This window comes from Haemorhous mexicanus, chromosome 7, assembly GCF_027477595.1.
Source record: "Haemorhous mexicanus isolate bHaeMex1 chromosome 7, bHaeMex1.pri, whole genome shotgun sequence".
Taxonomy (NCBI): domain Eukaryota; kingdom Metazoa; phylum Chordata; class Aves; order Passeriformes; family Fringillidae; genus Haemorhous; species Haemorhous mexicanus.
In genome coordinates, this window is record NC_082347.1 from 38023877 (window position 1) to 38044248 (window position 20372).

The window sequence follows — 20372 nt, forward strand, 5'->3', positions numbered from 1 at the left end:
AGCAAAGCAGGGTCCTTACAGCTCGTTGGTGCAGTTGGCAGGTTTATCCATCCGGTGCCCTTCTTTAAGCAGCTTAAAAAGTTCCTCCACTGGGATTCCTGGGTAGGGTGACCCTCCTAAGGTGAAGATCTCCCACATCAACACACCAAATGACCAACTGCAAATCAAAGAGAAAACTGCATTAGTAGACTTGCCTGGAAGCAGGGAATCCCATCCCTCCCAGAGATGTTTAAACCAGGCTCTGCCCAGTCTGCCTGCCCAGAGCAGGACAGGGATCTGGGAAGTGCATCAGATGCATGGACAGCATTTAGGATGGGGTCTGACCCCAGCATGTTCCCAAATACTCTTTTCCTCTCTCTGGTGTGCTCTGAGCACTCAGGGGCTACTGCCCAGCACTGCATCTTCACAGATTAATGACTTACAGAGCCCTCACAGCTCAGCTGGGGTACAATCATGTGGCAGGATATTTTGGAAAAAGCAGACTGCTCAAAACAAAAATATTTTGCGTCACCCTGACTGCCTTTTATGTTTTTTCTCTCTTTTGTTGCTAACTTCTGCTAGGAAATGAAGGGGGATCATTTTTGAGCCAGTTTTCCTGCCTCATCCTGCCTGGCTGGCAAGCTGGGGCTCTGTGGCAGGCAGCTCTGCCAGGTGAGCACCAGCACACAGCCTGCACTGGCTCCCCAGCTCCTCTGCAGCTCCCCCCGCTCTGCAGCACTGCATCTTAGTAAACTGTTTGCACAAACTTACAATAATATTATCTTTAGCCATCTTCAAAGCCACCATGGGGCCAAGAGTCTCCAAGCCCCAGCACTGAAATCCTCGTGCTCCCTGGCTGCTGAGGAGCTCAGGCTGACTCTCAGTCCCGAGCCAGTGAAGTGGTTTACTTCACGTTCACTTAAATATTTTGCCAAGATGTTATTTTAAAACTCAAGTTTGATCCACCCTTAACCTGTGTATATAGTTTCCTTTGTAAATGATGTAGAGATTGCAGGAAACGCCTCAGCAAATGATTTTCTTAAGGAGAGAGCAACTTGGAAACTGCACCCAGGTTAAAGAAAGAGGAGATACTTCTCATTTTCTCCATCCTGCCTTTTTCCTTTTTAACCCTGCACTGACTTGCATAACCTTTTGCTCCTCTGCTGGGAAGCATCCAGCCCTTTACAGTTAATAGCTTTTCTTGGAGAAATAAAAAACAGAATCTTCATCTGTATTGCATAAGAAATAAATGTCTACTTCAAGCACATAGAACTGTAATAGGAAGCAGAATAAACCCTGAGCAGTTGCATCAGCCAGTGGCTCTGTGCACACATTAAAAGAGTTTTGAAGTGTCAGAGTCCAATGATTTCCTATTACATGTGAAGTACTGCTGGGAAGCAACACCACTTCTGAAAATCAGAGAAAACTTTTCCAGTGTACCCAGCCTACGTTTTACTGCAGCGAATCTTAGCACAGATTTTTATAAGAAGTTTTCAGGAACTTTCTCTTTTTTTTTTTTTGGCCATTCTTTTCTCTCTCTCTCCTTTTATTTTTTTAAACCTGAAGGAAGTCCAGAGCATGTCAAAAGGCAAGCAAATTAGATAGACTCTTTGTAGCTGCACATCCGTAAATAAGTTCAAGGGGGGAAACTTCCGCAGTGACAGAAGGAGGTTAGCATTTTCCACCTTTCATGTGCTTTGAAGCTGGGCAGATTAGTAACAGAGCACTGGTTAGCAGTCTACCATAAAATCCTCACTTTCTAAGGGCAAGTCCTGTTCCATCTATTAATATGTGAAACAGAATGAAAACTCTTAAAGGTAAAGGAAAACAGCGAAACACATATGAAATACCCCAAATTTTAACAAACACAAAGCAAAACAAGCCCCCTTCCCATCCCCAAAACCCCACTGAAATCAGGCCACTTACACATCACTTTGATGTGTGTAAACTCTGTCAAACAGAGCTTCTGGAGCCATCCACTTTACTGGAAGCCGTCCCTGTGAGTTTGGAGAGGAAGAGGAATTAAAATGGCAGCAATTTACAGGATGATTTCTCTAAGAGCTGTCTGCTAAAGCAAACCAGCACATAATTTACCTTGAACATTTTCAGTGAGAGAACAGCAAGATAGGCCCAAGTACAGAGACTCTTATAAAAATGGATACAAGCATTGAAGATAAAATTAAAAGTAATGAGAGTTCCCAAAACTTTCCCAGACTGCTTGCTAGGAGAATGACGGGATAAGCAGATCAAAATCAAAAGTAACATTCTGCTATGGCTCTTTAAAGACAAGAAACCTCCACAATTAATAAACTTCTGAAAAACAAGCCTGCCTGCAGAAATAAATTGATTACTAAACCAAATAATTTTGGTTTCCTGTCCCTTTTGCAATGACCCAAAGCTCACAGTCAGAGGTGCCTGTTGCTTTGCACACATAGAACTGGGAATTGCACTGAGTCTGAAATGAAGAAGGTTCAATGCCCTCCAATGCTGCTGTACATGGTGGTTTTGGCTTCTGGAAGTAGGCAGGTGTTACCATAAAAATGGCACTAATCACTTAGTGATTTTCACAAATAAGCCACTTAACATGATTGTTAATAAGAAGTGATATTTATACAAATAAAATCTGTAGAACTCAACGAGTTCTGCAGAGCTCCCATCAAAACCCAAGTCCAGCAGGACCTTTAAGAGATCCCCTGAGGAGGTGTCAGGACCTCAAACCAGGTATCAATGCTACATCCCACATGTTTTATCTTCCTGATTTGGTACAGGCTAAGCAGCAAAACAGTGACAGTGTGGGGAGTAAAATTAATTTTCTCTATCTCTAGCCCCACTTTGAGATCACCACCACAACCTGTTCCTAACAAGCTAAGCACAGGCACAGGCAGAAGGCTGAATGTGACATCACCACAAGTAAACAGGATTTTTATTGTGGTTGTTGCTGGCATTGTTTGTATTGCAAGATCCTAGGTTGGGTGCTAAACCAGCTGGGATCAGCAGGAATATTTCCACCTATTACAACTGACTGGCGTCAGGGACACAATAAAAAAAAAAATTATTGTATTTTAGCCTTTCTAATCCTCCAAAAAGCAGCCTCTTTGCTTATCTCTTGAACCAACTATCCCTGTAAGAGGAGACAGAAATGCTCATGTCCTTGATCCCTGCTTTTTTGTCTGGGATGAAAAAGTGAGTCTGCTGTATAAGAAGCCCATTAACTTTACAACCAAATGAATCACTAAAAGAAACACTTGTTTCCAGAGATTAGAAAACCATCCACTTACATTAGTAGTCTTTTTATAATAATCTATATTGTTGATGTCTCTGGCTAAACCAAAGTCTGCTATTTTCATGACATTGTTTTCTGTTACCAAAACATTTCTTGCGGCCAAGTCTCGATGGATGCACTGGAAACAAAAAAAGAAGAAAAAAACAGCCCACTGAAATAAACTGCAGCAAAAGTGGAAGTGCTTCAACACCACAATTAAATCTCCTTTATAGATTTTAACCTAAATGACCAGGTGGGAAAGCCACACATCCACTACAAGCCTGTGAAATATGATTTTTCTTAATCATTGCAATCCACCCCCTCAGCTGGTGTCTCCAAGCTGAACAATGGCCCTAAGAAGTGTCTTAGAAAGTCCTGGTCTGCTTAAATCTTTTATTTTTGCTAAGGCTGAAAGCTGGGTGGTGACCCAGGCTGTGCCAAGCATTTTGTGATGTACTCTCCTTTACATGTGCCCAGCTACAGGTATAGCAGTTTCACCAGAAATACTGCTAATGAACATTTTTATTGTATGGCTTCTCTAAATTATATTATCTCACCAGAGATAAAAGCTGGCATGCAGTCTGAATCAGTGCAACTGTTTTTAATATTAAAGATATTAATACAGGATGTCTAGGGGGTGTATAATTATTTCGACCACAAGACTATAAAAATGCAATTATGAAAAGGAAAAGAAAAAAAAAAACCCAAAACAATCAGGGTTTGACTGTTTGTTTTTAAGATAGTTTTGATACTGAAACTAAACCTATTGCCTCCTGAGAGATGTTTTCTTCATGTCAGCATTATTCTGGCACTGAGGGGACTCTGTGACTGCTCTGGGTGCTATTCCTGTGTTCAAGTAGCTTTATTAGGGTTGATACAAGGTGGCAGTGAGGGCATGGTAAGAAACACTGCACTTTGAATCCTAGCAGGGTATTTTATTTATTTTCAACTTAAATATATTTTTCCCCTCCTCAGTTTTGGATAACTCTTGACATTGCACATTTTATTTCAGTATGTGCATAGACACACTACAAAAAGCTATATAACAACCAGTCTTTTTTCTTGCTCTTTTCTTGCCCCAGCAAACTGCTGAGATCTCTTATCCCACATGGGTAAAATGAAGTTTCCCACATGGGGAACTGCCAGGAAAAACCTGCTCCAGCAATGCCTTAGGAGCACAGGACCAGCCAACAGTGCATGATTTCAGCACCCCATCAGTCCTCCAACTCAGCATCAGCAATGCTGTGGTGGCAGAAACAGCATGGGCCAAGCTTCCTACTTTTAAAATCATCCATCCAACCTCAGAAATGGGATACTGGTTCTAAGTACAACTGCTTGTAAGGCAAAAACTTCTTGTAATGCAAAGGGTAGGTGAACAAACATCACCTTCAGCATTTTCCTTATTGAAGTCTCAGTGAGCCCCTTCATTGGACTGAAATAGCAAGAACCCTGCCCTTCTCACAGCTCATGCATGATGGCAATCCCATGAGAAGAGCAGCTCTCTTATTATTCCAGCTCAGTAAATGGATCCCTGAGGGGAGAGGAATGGGTGAAATACAAACAGAAGTGGTGGGATATCTGGAGCACAGGAATGCACAGCTCTACTCTGTGCTGCCCCTGCCTTGGGCAATGCCTCTCAATCTGTCCAGCTCAGCACAGCACCAACCAAGAGCTTTTGCAAACAGAAAAGGCTGCAGTGGCTCCTGGGAGTGTCCTACAGCAGCACTTCAGAGCTCCTCAGGAGGACACTTGCTCTTAAGATGGCTGATGAAAAGATTTATGTTTTCCTTTCACATCAGCTCTGTTTTCCTGGGACCTGGCTCGCTGCCAGGCAGGAGCTGCAATAATTTCAGAAAGAGATATCCTGAGGTGTGTCACCTAATCAATAGCCCTGCTTTTCTCCATTAGGAGAGTTGTGCCTCGCTGTCATGCACGTCACCCTGCTGGGCTAAGATTTACTGTTTCAAAACAAAAAGAATAAAAGCAAAATTAAACCTGGATTCCCTCTCTTCCCCAACCTCTACAAGCGCAGAAAAAACAGTAACAAAATCATGACTCCACACAACAGGAATGGAAGGCTACACTCAGCCCTGGTCTTTGGTTAAAAACAGATCCATACTTGGGAGTGGACATGACTGGAAATCTGTATAAATCCCACTAACCACCCCACACCCTGCAGGAAGTACTTATCATTGCTATCTGCTGCTGTGATTTAGCCTTTGGGTCCAAACATCACCCAGGGTATCCAGGATGGCTCGTCCACTAAGCCACACTGTGTTTACAGAGTTAGTTATACAGGGCTATTTAAGGCTTTATAACTATGATTTAATCAAAGTGCTGGTTAAAAAGAAATGCTTGAAGACAGGTTTTAGAAATAAGTGTCTGGGGGCATGACAGGATAAATAAATTCTTTCAATCAGCTCACTTTCCTGAAACACCAGTTTACATTAAAGTGTATAACTGAAGTGACTAATACCCTCCACTTATTCTTGCCTCCTCTGCCCACTCTTTTTGCCCTGCTGCCTTGGGTCTTCTCAGCCCTGCCTGTTGTTATTCTGGAAGTCCTTTCAGCCACTGAAAGAATTTGTTTTACACCACAATGTGAAAGGATTTGGTTGGTCTGACTGGAAACAGAAGGCAAACAGAGGCTGCTGCCTCATGGGTGGAGTGATGTGACTCGTGTAACCAAGTGACCACCTGTGCTCCTGCATGCAAACTGCAGATACATGCACAGCATTCACTTTAAATGATCCACTCCAAGCCTCATTTCAGCAATACTGCTAAACAAAGATGAAAAACCATTGAAGTGCATGAATTCTCCCACTGATCTGCAGGGCTGTGGACTCCACAACCTCTTTGAGGCAGCTCCTTCTCCCAGCAAATTCCTGAACGCGACAAGCGCAAAATCAAACTGAGAAGAAAAGCTCTGTGTTTGCTGATTTCCACCTACTTTTTGGGAAGCCAGGTACTCCATGCCTCGTGCCAGCTGGTAGGTGCAGGACACCAGGTCCTTGAATGTCATCTGCTCCTCGGGCACCCTGTTGATGTCGAAGGAGTACTCCATGCCGGGCGGGCGGCGCGCTCGCAGGTACTCCCGCAGGTTCCCCTTGGAAGCATATTCCACTATCACATACAAAGGACCTTGGCATGAAAAGAACCATGGCAAAAGCAGGGTTAGGTACCAGGGTAAAGTGGTTTTTATGTAAAAAACAGCTTTTAGTGTGCTATAATTAATTAAATGAATCAATGAAACGGGAAAATGGCAAGCACTGCTTTAAAAAAATAAAAGGTTTGGATATCACTTCCGCAAGTGATTGCCCAAAGCTCCACAGCAGGAGTGGCAGAGCCACAATTAGTGCCTTAAAGTACCTAACCCTGCCCCAGTGCCTGCTCCTTTCAGACTATGCCATGTACTGAAAACCAAATATTTTCAATCAAAAAATAGCCTGAGATCTCCAACAAAGGGAAAGCACTTCTTGAATTTTTTTTTAATTTCCAGACTGTTATGCCATTCTGCATCACTTTATGTAGCATAATTAGCTTTTCCAGGAGTGAAAGTACTCATTTCAAATTTGTGGGCTGCAAGTTCTCCTAAAGCAGGGCTGACAATTCAGAACAGCAGACATGGGTAAAGGCCCTGCAAAAGGTCATTTGTTCCTTACAGCAAGGGATTAGAGAGTTTTCATATGATACAGGACCCTTTCTCATATTAAGGCTGCAACTATAATGAGAAACAGAAGTTAAAATATTGCTGTTAAGCTAAAGAAATACCTAAAAATCCTATCACGGCATGACTGCTTCCTTAAAACCTCTTGAAAAATTATGATTAATGAGACTTTCACAGACCTCTTGGAAAGTCCTGGTTTACTTTTTCTTTACTCTACTCACCATCCTGGGTACAGGCTCCAAGAAGATTGATGATATTTTTATGCTTCCCAATCATCTTCATCATCTCCATCTCTGACACCAGGTCAGACAGGTCTTTTTCTGTGGCATCATCTGTAGAAGACACAGGTTCAGTTCATAAATTTTAGTGTGCCAGCCTCAGCTTCAGTAAGGCTCATCAGCTGGTGTAAAATATGTGTGGCTCAAAATGCAAAAAAAAGGGATTTGTTTTCCAATTTGCATATCATATATTATGGCCTGCCAAAAAATAATCTCAGCCTCTTTGGTGGACTGACCAACTCTTCAGTGTTCTTATGTAAAGTGGCAGCACAGCAAGATCAGATATAAAAAAGCACAGCAAGACCAGACATAAAAAGCTGTCCTTAGCTATCAAACCTCCAATAACACTGCCTTTCCTGCACACTAACCTTACAATTAAATTCAAAATAAATTGGTACCAACCACCTGGACTGAATGGGCTCAGATCTACACAAGGATAGCTCTGACACGAAATAAACCGAAAGCAGAGAGACCCACACGACGCTAATACATCTCCTGGCTCCCAAATACTCGCTGCTCAAGATAAACAGGCTGTCAAGGGTGCAGATTTACACCCCAAACTGCTGAAGGCTGAGGTCAGCTATGTGCTCTTTGACCCACCCCGCAACGATGACAGAGTTCAGATGCCACAAAAGAAAATTCTCTGGCTGAGAGCCGCCACACTGCCCGTTCTGATCCCTAATCACCCAATTTTCTTACCTTTCAACATCTTCACTGCCACGGTCACTGCTTCTTTTGGCCTGTCTTTGTCAATCCCCACCGCTTCGGCCATGACCACTTGCCCAAAGCAGCCTTCTCCCAAGGGTTTGCCCAGCGTCAGCCTGGAGGTGCAAACAGCAGATTAACACACAGCATCTGCTGGAGGGGTGCAGCCAGCGAAATTCCAGGGCTAAATATAAAAACCTTTCAACTAAAAACCTTTCAACAACTTGCTGCAGCGTGAGGCGTTTATCATATGGAAGCAATAAGGGCCCGGGTGCGCGTTGGTTTCCGTGCGCGCCGGGGTGTGTTTTCTTAGGGGTGGTGCAGTGAGCAGCTCAGAAAGGCACAGCAGTCACTAAACCCAGCTTCTGAGCTCTCCTCAAGCCTGATGGCTTGTGGGGAGATGCAGCGTGGAGGGGCAGAGCTTTGGAAGAACATCAGAGTGGATGGAATGGGGGAGCAGCCAGCAGCAGGCCAGCGTCTGCTGTCACTGTGACAGGGTTGGTGTCACCTTTGTGTCCACGCTGACTGCAAGGAGGTGAGAGTCAAGTTTCAGCCACAGAGGGTCCAGCATGTGGCTCTTTCTTGGCTGCAGGCTCTTTGCAGCCACAAGAGTCTTGGCTGAAGGGACCAGAAGGTGCCTCCTGCCTGCAGAGCCCAGGCTCTGCTCAGAGAGGGGAGGCAGAGGCTGGGAAAAATAAACTCGGTTGTAATCACAGCACCAACATCAAACCCTCCTAAAAGGAGCAGTCACTCAGTGGGCTCTGCAGAATGCATTTTGTGGAGCATATTTCTGGTTGCAAAACCTGCTTAGATCTAACAGACAGAAAGAGGGACGCTGATCTCAGCTTCATGAGGAGAAAGAGATGAAACAAAACAGAAACCTGAAAGCCTCTGGGGAAAATCTTTTTGATTCCAGCCTAAATGCTTAAGGGCTAGAGCCAGGCTCCTTTACTTGCAGGGAATACCTTGTGACATCCAGCAGCAGTGCTGTGGCAAGAATCAGGGAGGATGCTCAGTGAGTGTGACACTGATAATGTTATCCAACATAGGGGCCAGATTCAAGCATTTTTTGTAAACAAATTCTTAAGGACTTGACTTTCCATGGTCAACAGGAGGATTTCACAGATATCACAGATGTTGGGACTCATTCTTAAAAGCATGGACACCTGTCTTCCACCATGAAGTACAGGGAGAGGCTGTCATGCCATCAGCAGCAAAGTTAGATGAGGGATAAGTGATTTGAAACCCTGCTTATCTGCTTGGGCACGGGACAGAAGTGAGGTGGCTCCTCCTGAGGGCAGCCAGCTCACTCTGTGATATGTGGGCTCTGGCTTGGTGAGAACTCCTGGAGCTGTTTTGGGCTGGTTTCTCAAGCAAAGGCAAGTTTTAAAAAGGTGCAAAGACTGAAGGGCAGCATATGCTATGTTGAGGTCACCCTGCCTTTTCTCCAGAGCTAAAACTGAATTTAGGGTCTTGGCAGAGAACAAACATTTGCATTGGTTAATTTATGTGCTATTGCCCTGCTAGGACCAAAGTTACAAACCCCTCATTGTGTGCCTGCTGCCCCCCAGCCTAATAAACTGCCTCTAAATAGCCTCCTTTCATTGCAAATCTGCTCCACCTACATTTGTGCTGAGCACTGGGTTTAAATGTTTAGCAACTCTAAAATTTTCCGCATTTAGTGGATCCCCCCAGGGCACGGGCTGACAGGAGCACATATACAGACCCCACTGTTGACCAGAATGCTGCAGGTGGCAATTACAGCCTTTTACTCTTGTTTGCAGCTAAACCAATCAAATAATTTCCAGAAGAGTTATCAGAGAGCCCAAAATTACAGTTTGTCTATTCAAGTTACAGCCCTGGACTTTTAAAGAGAACTGTCCATGATAAAAGGTGCTATTTTCCCAAAGTACCCTAAAAACTTCTTAAAGCTAGCACTAATTCTGATAAATAATCATGTTCATAAAGGTTCTACCTTTGTTAACATTATCTCTCTTTTGCATGTCTTTTTCTATATTAAGCAATACAATTACAGATTTAATTAGATTATCCAAAAGCTCATTTTGCATGTTAGTCAACAGACTTTGAAGAAAATATTTTGTAGCCATGTGAATTTGAATAATTCAAAATTCAGCATGCTCTGCTTGAAACCCAACACTTTTAAGCCACAGAAATTGCACATACATGCACCCAACATGCAAAATGTTCCCCTAAATTAAAAATAATCATCTCTATTAATACATGGTATAAGCTGCCCAGAGACAGAAACATTGTCCAATAGCTTAATTTAGACTTTCTCTATTTCCTACATATTATATTAGCTTTTTTTTTTTTTTAAATATTAGCCAATTAAGTAGTCAACTAAGAAACATGGTTTAATGTTCAGAGGTATTGCTTGGGGAAATCACATTGTTTTTCAACAGTAATTGCATGTGGATATTTTTCCCAGTCTAGATCACACCGAGTTTTCCTAACTCACTTCATTTCAGCAGAGCATCTGAAAACCTGCAATAAATCTGAAAATATAATCGAGGCTGCAGGCAGAAGAAATTTCATTTCTCTTTCACCAAACTGATCACAGACAATGGAATTGAATCTTGATCTTCAGAGCAGCTTCAGGTAACTGAGATTTTCCTTTCAGCCAGAGGAACCCTGGGAGGCATGAGGAGAGATGCTTCCTCCTGCCATGCTGTTTAGGGTCATTCAGACATGCAGAAGTGGTGTCAGAGGAAGCAAGCCACGTACTTATCTCTTGGGAACTCCCACTTTGGGTCTTCTGGCAGTTCATACTCCGAGACTCCTGCCAGCATGGGGGCATCAGCAGTGGAGGAGAGGCGGGTGGTGATCCTCACCAGGGGCGTGTTGGAGTTCATGGAGGAGCTCGAGTCGGCCGACACCTGTGGTTGCAATGCAAGATGCAACAAGGAAAAAAAAGAGATGGAGATGTAATCTTGGCCCAAAATCTGAAAAACACCAGCACCTGATACCAAGCCAGCTCATAACCATGGTGTTAGGAAGGGGCTGAATCTACAGTCTTGATTCTAGTGCTCTGTTCTCACATTTACCTCCCCTGTAAGCACAATATTGGTTCTACTGTTCCATAAATCAAAAACCACATAAGTTTTAAATTTATTCCCTCAGAAGATATTTTTGTTTATCGTATTAATTAATTTTTAAATAAACTGGCAGTATTTACATCACTACCCTCAGATATCCAAGTGAACAGCTTATACCATGAACCGGTGACCAATAAATTCTCTTTTTCCACTCCTAGTTGTCCATGTCACCACGACTATTCCTGAATCAGCACACCCAGGTGGGGTCCATCTCTTCTCCCAAGGAAAAGCAACAGCACAAGAGCAAATGGCCTCCAGGGGAGGTTTGGATTGGAAGTTAAGAACAGCTCCTTCAATGGTTGGACTGTCAGGCTGCCCAGGGCAGCAGTGGAGTCACCAGCCTCAGAGGGATTTAAAATATGTGTAGATGTGGCATGTGGGACATGGTTTAGTGGTGGTCTTGGCAGGGCTTACATTTGGACTCAATGATCTTTTAAAGGTCTTTTCCAGCCTATATGATTCTGTTACTTTCTATTTTCCAAGCACTCAATACTGAAAGCATCAAAAAGCTATCACAACACTTCAGTTTTCAATTAACTACATTCTTAGCTAAAGACTCTACAGGAAATGTGGGGAAGAGGTCCTAAAAATAACTCAGTTTTGAAACTCTGGAGTGTGATTTCTCATCAGCACCAATATCTGCTTTAGAGTATCAAAGGTACTTATTGATAATATTCTGAAAAAAGAGGCTGCTGCTCCATCCATGTAATTTGTTTGGGTATAAACCTTCCATAAGGCTCTTTCCTCAATCCTGCAAACAGCAGCCTGACATCTGCTGCCCTCAGAGCTTCAAGTGAATACTAACACAAAATAGAAATGCTTGTATTGTCAGTCTTCCCCTTCCCAGTGTGAATCCTCCTTCTCTCTTCACGTCACGATCGCGTCTTGGCCAAGCCCAAATCTGGCAGCCAGGCTGGGATGAAAGATGTCACAAAGCCATCACTGGCACCCATCCTCACACCAGGCAGCAGGAAGTTCTTTTCCTGGACCCAGCTGGAAGCCTGGAGCACCAGAGTACCCACACCCTCATCACCTGGACGAGGATCAACTTGGCCACCAGGTTTGCTTATGTAAAATGTCACCAGGCATCAGCTTTGTTCCACGAAATTAGATTTAAAAAGGCATCTTTGTAAAGCCAGAGGTTAGGAGTGCAGAGAGGTTTCATAAGGAAGAAAATGTTAAGGGCTGCTATCAAAAAATTATTCTTGGTAACCAGATTTGCAGCTGACAGACCTTTCCTGATATCAGAAACAGCTCCTGCACACAAGATGTGACCGTGGAGAGAGAAAGTGAAACTGCACAAACACAAGGCCACCACTCAAAAAAGAAAGGTGGACTGCTTCTGCCCCATTCATCCCACCACCATGAATGCTAATATTTACTTCCAGCAAATATAAGTACCTGGCACATTCCTCTAGAAAAATAAATCCAGCGACCACTCGGGACACAAAGAGAAAAGCACTATTAAGGCAGACGATGGAGATGTAAATAAATCAGTGAGTGAATACTGAATGGAGTCCTGAGAGAGAGATGCTGCCATGCCCAGCCTGCAGAAGGGAATTCACCTGCTGGACCAGTCAGCTGGAGAACCCAGGATGGAATCTGATCTGCCTTTTTTTTTTTTTTTTCCCCCCTTCCCATTTTCATTATTTCACTACAGTTTGAAAATGAAGCTTCATGAAATGAACCAGCTCAGCACCAAGAAGTGTGCCAATCTCCAGTGTGGCAGCTCCTCTGCCCCCAACCCTACTTTCCTGAATTCCACTTTTCTGCTATTTCTGGCTTCCACTTTTTCATCTCTCAGCACAAACCTATCAATACTCTATGACCACTTCCTCCATATTTCCAAACTCTACTTACATTCTACCAAGATCTTCATTCAAGTTTTGATTCTTATATTCTTTATTAGTTAACATTCCCTTTTCTTCTGCACCTGGCTTTTTCCATTACAGCCATTGTTTTCAAGGGACAGAAGTGAAGCTACAAAATTTAGATACCTTATGCATCAGACACAGTCCAGAATTCTGGGTTCTGGGGTCTTGTTTTTTGGTTTTGGTTTTGTTTTGTTTTTTTTTTTTTTCATGAATACTATCATTGTACTAGACACTGTCTGGATCTCTTCCAAAGTTTCATCTCTTCACTAGTTTTCACACTCACCATTCAGCAGCCTTAGCCTGGTTAAAGCCTATAAATATAAACTTGCAATAAACTGCAATACTCTGGTGATACATTTTAAACACAGAGCTTAAATAGCAATAATGTATAGAAAAAAGCAGATTAAAGGCTCTGCCAGTTTCCCTTTTAACACAACTCCACGTCTTTACTTCACAGCAGAACTGTGTGATGGGCCAGAGATACAGGAGGTAACCAAAGTGCATTAATGTGGACAGGAGTGATGAGAAATCCAGAGGAACTGCTCCGTGCCTGGGAGAAGACAAATGGACTGCACTCCCAGGGAATATTCTCCTGACTGATTAACTGGAGCAGTACAAGGAGTTACAGCAGCTCAAGGGCTATAAAAATCTGCTCCAGAAAAGATGAAGCCAACCCAGCCTGGCCTGTGGCTGGGGGAGATTTTCTGGTTTGAAATGGCCTCTCACCTTTCCTGCAATAAGAAAGAATTAACCTTTGATCTCCTCCCTCGAGCATTTTTTTTTCACTGCCTTAGAGCACACTATAAAAGACTGAGGAAAATCCTACCAATTCCAAGGTCAGCAGACATGGTCAGCTTTAATCTACATTTAAGTGGCAGCTTTCTATTTGCTTTTTCTCTTTTTTCCAGCTTGCCACGTGCAGCTCTGCTCTCCAACCCCTCACCATGCAGGTTCACCTGACACAGGTGAATTAAACATCGTGGGGGCCCACTCAGTGTGCTGACACCCTGTTTTAGGTGATGACACTGCTCTAGGGAGCTATTTCATTTCTTAATTAAAGAAAGAAAGGTGAAAGCCAGTTTGAGTTGACAGAACCATTATGGTAGATGTTAACCTCAACAGGAAGGCAGAACTCCACCAGAAAATATTCCTTGTGTGCTTCTTCCTTTGTGCTTTTAGCAGGCCAGAAGTGAGAACAGCACCAGCCTCAGACAGACCTTTAGCTCCAAATCTGCACTGGAGAAGGAGAAAAGCCCCCAAACCTCACCCATCAATGCATGATTATATCCCCACTTTAACTACATCTTCTCTCCCTGACCAACACACTGTGCTTCATCAGCTCTCAGTTAGTGCTCTACAAGCATTTCTAAGCAGCAGAGCATTTAAAACAAACAAATCTTTGCTGGAATCTCTAAATGCCATGTGGCAAAATCAGCTGCAGAGCAGTGTGTAATTGTCTGTAATTGATTATGAAGGGTGTTTTCCTCCACTGATAATTCATACCATGTCCTGGAGCCTAGATCTGTCAGTTCTGGCACTCATGCTGGGACATTTTAGCAGGCCTGCAGTGATTTCCTATAACTGTCAGCCTTTTTGAAGGCTCTGCAGTAAAAGTTAATTTGAAATCATATGCATATTTGTACATTATAATTAGTAAATAATGCTGTTAGCTGCTGGTAGGAACAGCCCACCTGAGAGACCAGATGCAGGAAAACACAAGGTTAAATGCACTACACAAAATTGAGTAATCCTAATGTTAAGTACTGGCATTTAAAACACATGCACCACCCCTCCATGAAAAGCACTCATTTGGAAACACTTATACACAAAAACATATCCAATGAGTACCACTAGGCAAGACAGTGGTTTCCAAGCATAAAACAAATCCAAGCATAAAGAAAAAAATAAAATAAATATTTAAGGAAAATTCCATTCAACAATATCTTATTGACAGTTGTGTATTAATCTTTGTACCCTAGTCTATTCCACTAAAAAAATTATCATTTTACTGCTCAATATTGCATGAAATGCTATATTACTTTCCTTTTTCCTGATCACTTTTCTTTTTTTTTTTACAATTCTGCTGCCATCATCATTTGAATTATTGAAGTACCATTTTGAACTGTTCTGCTGGGTGAGCTCAAGCTTTGCTTTAAATTGATCAGTCTTTGTTCATCACAAATACACCCTTTATATCTTTATGAAGGATTAGACTCCACAGCAACAATACACATAAATTAATGGGAGTGTTTTTTAAATACAAATCATTAAAAGGATCACTGCTTCCTGTTTAAGATCCATGCATGTTGAGGGGGTCCAAATTTGACAGATTGACTGTGACAGCCCTAACAAAAACCTTTAGTGATGACAAACATTTGTACTTGACTTTGAGCGAGTCACAAGAGATGGGATTGTCTTTTTGTCTGCTTCAATTACAAATTATTTGTTAAAACAAAGGTTCTACAAAACAGATGTACATCCTATTGAAGGCTACTCTGTAGTCTTTTGGTTCAAGGGCCCTGTCACTTAAAGCCTGACCTGCAAATCAGCTTGTGAGGCTCAATCCCACAAATTCTTCAACCCCTCCCACTCAAGCTGGTACCTCCACACAGACCACGGGTAACACTTGAACTGCTTTGATAAAAAGAGGAGCTGCCTGCTGGATTTCCCTGGAAAAACCTGAAAATTGAGTACCACATCCTGGTGAGGATGAGGATTGAAGGGGATGGGAGCTGATAATTCCTGACTTCACCCTGACCCTTCCTACGAATGCAAAAAGAACTGTATTCTGGCAGAGAGAAAATGCCTGCATGTGGGGAATGATAAAATCCTGTGGTAGCTCAAGCTAAACAGTGCAGGAGGATCCAAACCAAACCATATGTTACTCAGCAAGACTCTTCTCCTGCTCAGACAAGATGGCATCAGAGCTGTGCAAACGTCTCTCTGTGAACCAGGATTATTTTCCAGCCCAGATCCTCAGGGACCCTGACCCAGCAGCAGAAGAGCTTTGAAAACAATATCAAGAATTTCCCAATCTGTGGCCTCATTTCTCTGGAATTCCAACAAATCCCATCACCCAGCCCTGGATCCCTGCCCCAGTCTCACAGCCTACCTGCCACAAGCATCTCCTTCCCTCCCATCCTCCCACCTCATCCCTCCCACACACAGCACAAAGGGAAACAAACCTTCTGTGATCCACAGATAAATAAAGGTTTAGTGACAAAACCCCACCAAGTTTAAATACAACCCTCTGAAATACAAATAAACTGGAACAAAGTGAGCTTGGTGGCACAATAAAATGGGGTTGAACGATCCAGAAACACACACCCTTTAAATAAAACATCTGGATTATTTTTCAGTTCTTCACTTGTGACAACAGCCCTGAAATCCAAAACCAGATTTAAAAGATGCAGAAACTGAAGAGCTGCTGCAGCCTCAGCACCAAGGAGAAATGAAGGAATATTCACAAGCAAATCTTCAGGGGCTGCTTGTCTCATCCTGCCTTTGCAAACTGACCAGTGAAATCATCAAACCAGAAATACAGATTGCAGACCATGCTTACAGTAGTTACATTTTCTTCCATGCAGACATCAAAAGCAGGGAGACCTTCAATGAGCAACTGCTGCTAACAAAACAGTACCAGGAACAATTGGGAGCAGTGGGATTTTTGCTTAGGGTTTGAAATACCATTTGCACTTTCAAATACAAATCTTTTTTTTAAAAAAAAGTATTCCCAGTTTTAAAAGCAAAATGCCATTTCGGCTAAAAAAATGTAAAAACACTGAAATAAACTGATAAACCCCAACGTGACAAACATGTTGTAAGACAGTTTTTTTCCCCTGTGAAAACAATAGCTTTGGAGAAGGTCCATATTGCATCATTTAAGGATAAAGAGCTAAACTGAGGGCAGTGGTTGGCACTGCTGTCACATGAAATGAAATAACACTCTGCTCCCCGAGGAACCATTTCCAGCTGACACAACTGAGCTCACACCAAACCCTAGGTATTTTTTATACTATCAACTTGTCTCTGAGTCATTAGGCTTTTATATTCAGGCAGAAATCTAATAAATGTCTCCTATCTAAGCAGTTGATATGTATCTCTCTCTCTCTCTGGCTAAGCACACAACATCTGAAAGGCCTCCTTTGTCCAAAAAGCTACACAGATTTCTAGCCAGAGAGATGTGTGAATATTGAGCTGAGGGCTTCTCATCAGTCTTTCTGAAACACTCAGGGTGAAAACTCCCTCTTTGTCCCAGTGATACTCAAGCAAATTAGTAAAATCATAAAATTACAAAAAAAAACCACCAAAGAACCCACAAAAAATACCCCAGAAAACCAACCTAAAGTGGCAAAGAAAGTCAGAAAAAAATAAGAATTAACATTTTTTTGTTCATAAGACGTAAGACAAACCAAATATCTTTCAGACTGAAAAACATTCAGGTGCTCCACCTCAAGATTCAGTAAAATACTGAGTTCAGAGGAAGGTAGCTAAAGCATTCCACTCCCTGGTATTTTTAACCAAGGAAATTCAGACACCATGAAACAAGGGTCCAGAAAAATGCAATGCTGTTCAGAGTCTCCCACTCTGTGTGCCCATGCATCTCATTTCAAACACTTACCCATGCTGCAGAACCCTTTTTAAGGTACATGCATTACTCTGCCAGTGACAAGATTCTGGACAGGCTGCAAAAACAAATCTGCAGAACTCCTGCACCACTTCCTCATGGTGCAGATGGACAGAAAGTGAACCCTCACATCCCAATTCCCTGGGCAGAGCCTGGATCCAACCCCCCCAGACAGTTTTTTTGGCTGCTGAGGTGACCCACAGCCTCAGATTCCAACACGCCCCATCCTGCAGAGCTGAAACCTGGGGGTGCAGAGGTCTGGCCTCAAGACCTATTGCAAGAAAATCAAAACCTATTAAACTCCAGCTTCTAAAAACACCACAAACCCTTCAGGAGAGGACAGTGTGTGGGAATGGAGGCTGTTTTGGCAAGTGGTGGGCTGTGATAAAGCCAAAGTCCTGTTACTTGCTTAACTGGTTTGTTGCTCGTGGCATCATCCTCTCCAGAATTGCTCATTGCCAGCCACAAACAATTGTAAAATGTATTTCATGTGATGCTGTTGTGTGCATTTTAAATCTGGCACTTGCTTTTGTTTCTTGCTCAAAAGCATCATTATCTTAATCAAGCTGTCCAAGATCTGATATAGTATCTCCCCTATTTTTACTTTATTGCAGTCTTTTTTCTATTTTGGGGTGTTTTCTGGATGCCTGGTTATGAAAGTCCCTCCCTTCAGTCTCCAAAAGTCTTCCTGAAAAATACCTCTCTGTATCTGGTACCTAGTTACCACAATAATAATCACCTTAGAAACATCATAAATATACAATTAAATAGGATTCTGTTCCAAAGCCCATGAAGGCAGTGACATTTTTTCCATTGACTCCAACAAGCTGTGGGATCAGGCCCCAAAATACTTGAAATACTTTTTTATTTTTTCCTCATCTCCAGACTGCTAATACAGAACATATTTCAGTTTTTACATTTCTCCCTTCCCTACCAGCCCTGATTTCCTTGAGACACCCATCGCTGTGCTAAGACCTTCTCTCCATCCCACCCGCAATCTGCTATAATTTATTACCTCCCTTCTTCCCTTTCCTCAGCAGGAGGATGTGCTGGCTTAGTTGTTGGGGTAGAAAGAAAAGTTTTCTGAAACTCTTTATCTACTTTCTGTTACCTGTCTGCGCAGGGGGATTCGCTTGGTCAGCTTGTGGACGGCGGGCTGGCTGCTGAAATCCGGCTTCTTGGTGGTGTTCTTCATGCGGCACATGATCACTGTCAGCACCATGCAGGCTATCAGGAACACCCCTATGCAGTAAATTGCTATTTCCAGGTAGTCTGGAGAGGTTGGGTATTCCTTTTCTTTCTCAGGAGCTGGATGGGAAGGTTTTGGGAGGGAACAATCAGGCCACAGGGTTAGCAAACACGGCAGCGCTTGGAGCAAGTAAGGGTAAAATATAAAATACAACCAATTCTTGTGGGATATTCAGAGCACTGGATGTTTAGGCCATCTTGTAATCTGAGAGTAATTATTTTTTCCTGATTACTGCTTTGATTTTTATCTGAGAGTAATTCTTTTTTCCTGATTACTACTTTGATTTTTCAGTTTGCACTGGGTGTGAGCTTGTGCATCGATGTATGCATACACAAACATACACACGTGTCTGCCTAGGTAGGTACGTACGTATACATTGAAATATTGCATGATCAAGGATAATTTTAGAGGGAAGAAAAAAACTGTTCAAACTCGGCTCGGGTTCATTCTGTTACTCGAGTCAAAATGCAAAAACACTGCAATTCTTGTGAACCACACAAAAGCACATCCAAAGATAAAACTGTGAATTAGCTAGCCTGAATGAAAAGTGTCTAAATTTGAAAATAAACGTTTGGGCTTGAGCCTGCTTGAGTCTGTTTTTTCAAAATTTGCAGTAGGATCTCAAAATACAGAGGGAAAGGAGGATGAATCAGTCCCCCATCATGTCTATAAACTCAGCTTAGGGGTTTCAAAAGGGTTTCAAGGATCTGGCTGTCCAGCTGCTCAACCAGCTGTGCTTCATGCTGGATGCCCAACTCCCCTGAGGTCCTTTGAGGAGCCCAGTGCTGGGTTAAAATGCATAATTGAAGTGAAGAACAAATTGGCAGCAAGACGTTAATTAACGAGCCCTCTTCTGCGAGGACTGCAGACTTTCAAGTAACCTCATCAGTGGTTACTGGCCTATGAGATTAGATTTGGGAGGGAGTGGCTCTCCAGAGCTGTTACTCTGATTGAAACCATTTTGAAGCTATCTTCAAGACAGTTATATGTGCAAACAGTGTCCCTAATCCCTTATCTGGGATTCAACCCCCGGATAAACAGCATTCCACAGCCATCAGCGGTCACTCCGCAAGCAATGCACGTTTCAAGCTGAAATTTTCTTGTGCCTTTCCAGGCTTAGAAAAATACTTTGTTCAAGAAAATTGGTTAACAAAAAAAAAATGCTGTTCAAGCACTTGCAAAATGCAAACACTGCCAGCAGAAGCAAGCTCTACACAAGCACTGCTCTGCCTGCTTGGTGACACCTCACAGGCTCAGGGTTCAGTTCAGAGTGAGATGGAATAAAGCTGCCTTGTTCAATATATTTCAATAAAAGGTAAGAATTTATCTGCAGACACTGGGAATGTTTAACTCCCACACTGTGAGCCTCAGCAATGTGCACATGCAGGTTTTGTACCTCTTACTTAGGATTAACAATTAATAAATGTTAAGCACAAGATGACCCAGCAAACCTCAGGTGGTTCATGTTTTTTTCCAAAAGAACTCCTGAGGCAGCTGCCAACAATTATAAATGAGTAAATTTGACTAATGTCAAAACCAACTATGGTTACATCTTCTAACAGCTGATAATAATTTTCAGGCAATAAAGCACATTGATGTTTGTTTCTTCTAAGGA

The 20372-nt window shown here is 42.6% G+C and overlaps 1 protein-coding gene across 12 annotated transcripts in view; it reads right to left on the minus strand.

The window, feature by feature from the left end:
• The window catches only part of FGFR2 (fibroblast growth factor receptor 2), an 81304-nt gene that overhangs the window by 6167 nt on the left and 54765 nt on the right, over positions 1-20372 (minus strand). For 9 of the 12 annotated variants that reach the window (XM_059852098.1, XM_059852096.1, XM_059852090.1 and 6 more), the window contains 8 exons: positions 18613-18816; positions 10637-10787; positions 7886-8007; positions 7130-7240; positions 6192-6382; positions 3258-3380; positions 1906-1976; positions 20-157 (listed from right to left, as the gene is read on the minus strand). In XM_059852098.1, coding sequence (XP_059708081.1) covers positions 20-157; positions 1906-1976; positions 3258-3380; positions 6192-6382; positions 7130-7240; positions 7886-8007; positions 10637-10787; positions 18613-18816 — 1111 coding nt within the window. Of the gene's footprint in view, positions 1-19; positions 158-1905; positions 1977-3257; positions 3381-6191; positions 6383-7129; positions 7241-7885; positions 8008-10636; positions 10789-18612; positions 18817-20372 lie in introns of all 12 variants that reach the window. The other 3 variants (XM_059852099.1, XM_059852091.1, XM_059852088.1) reach the window with 1 other exon arrangement.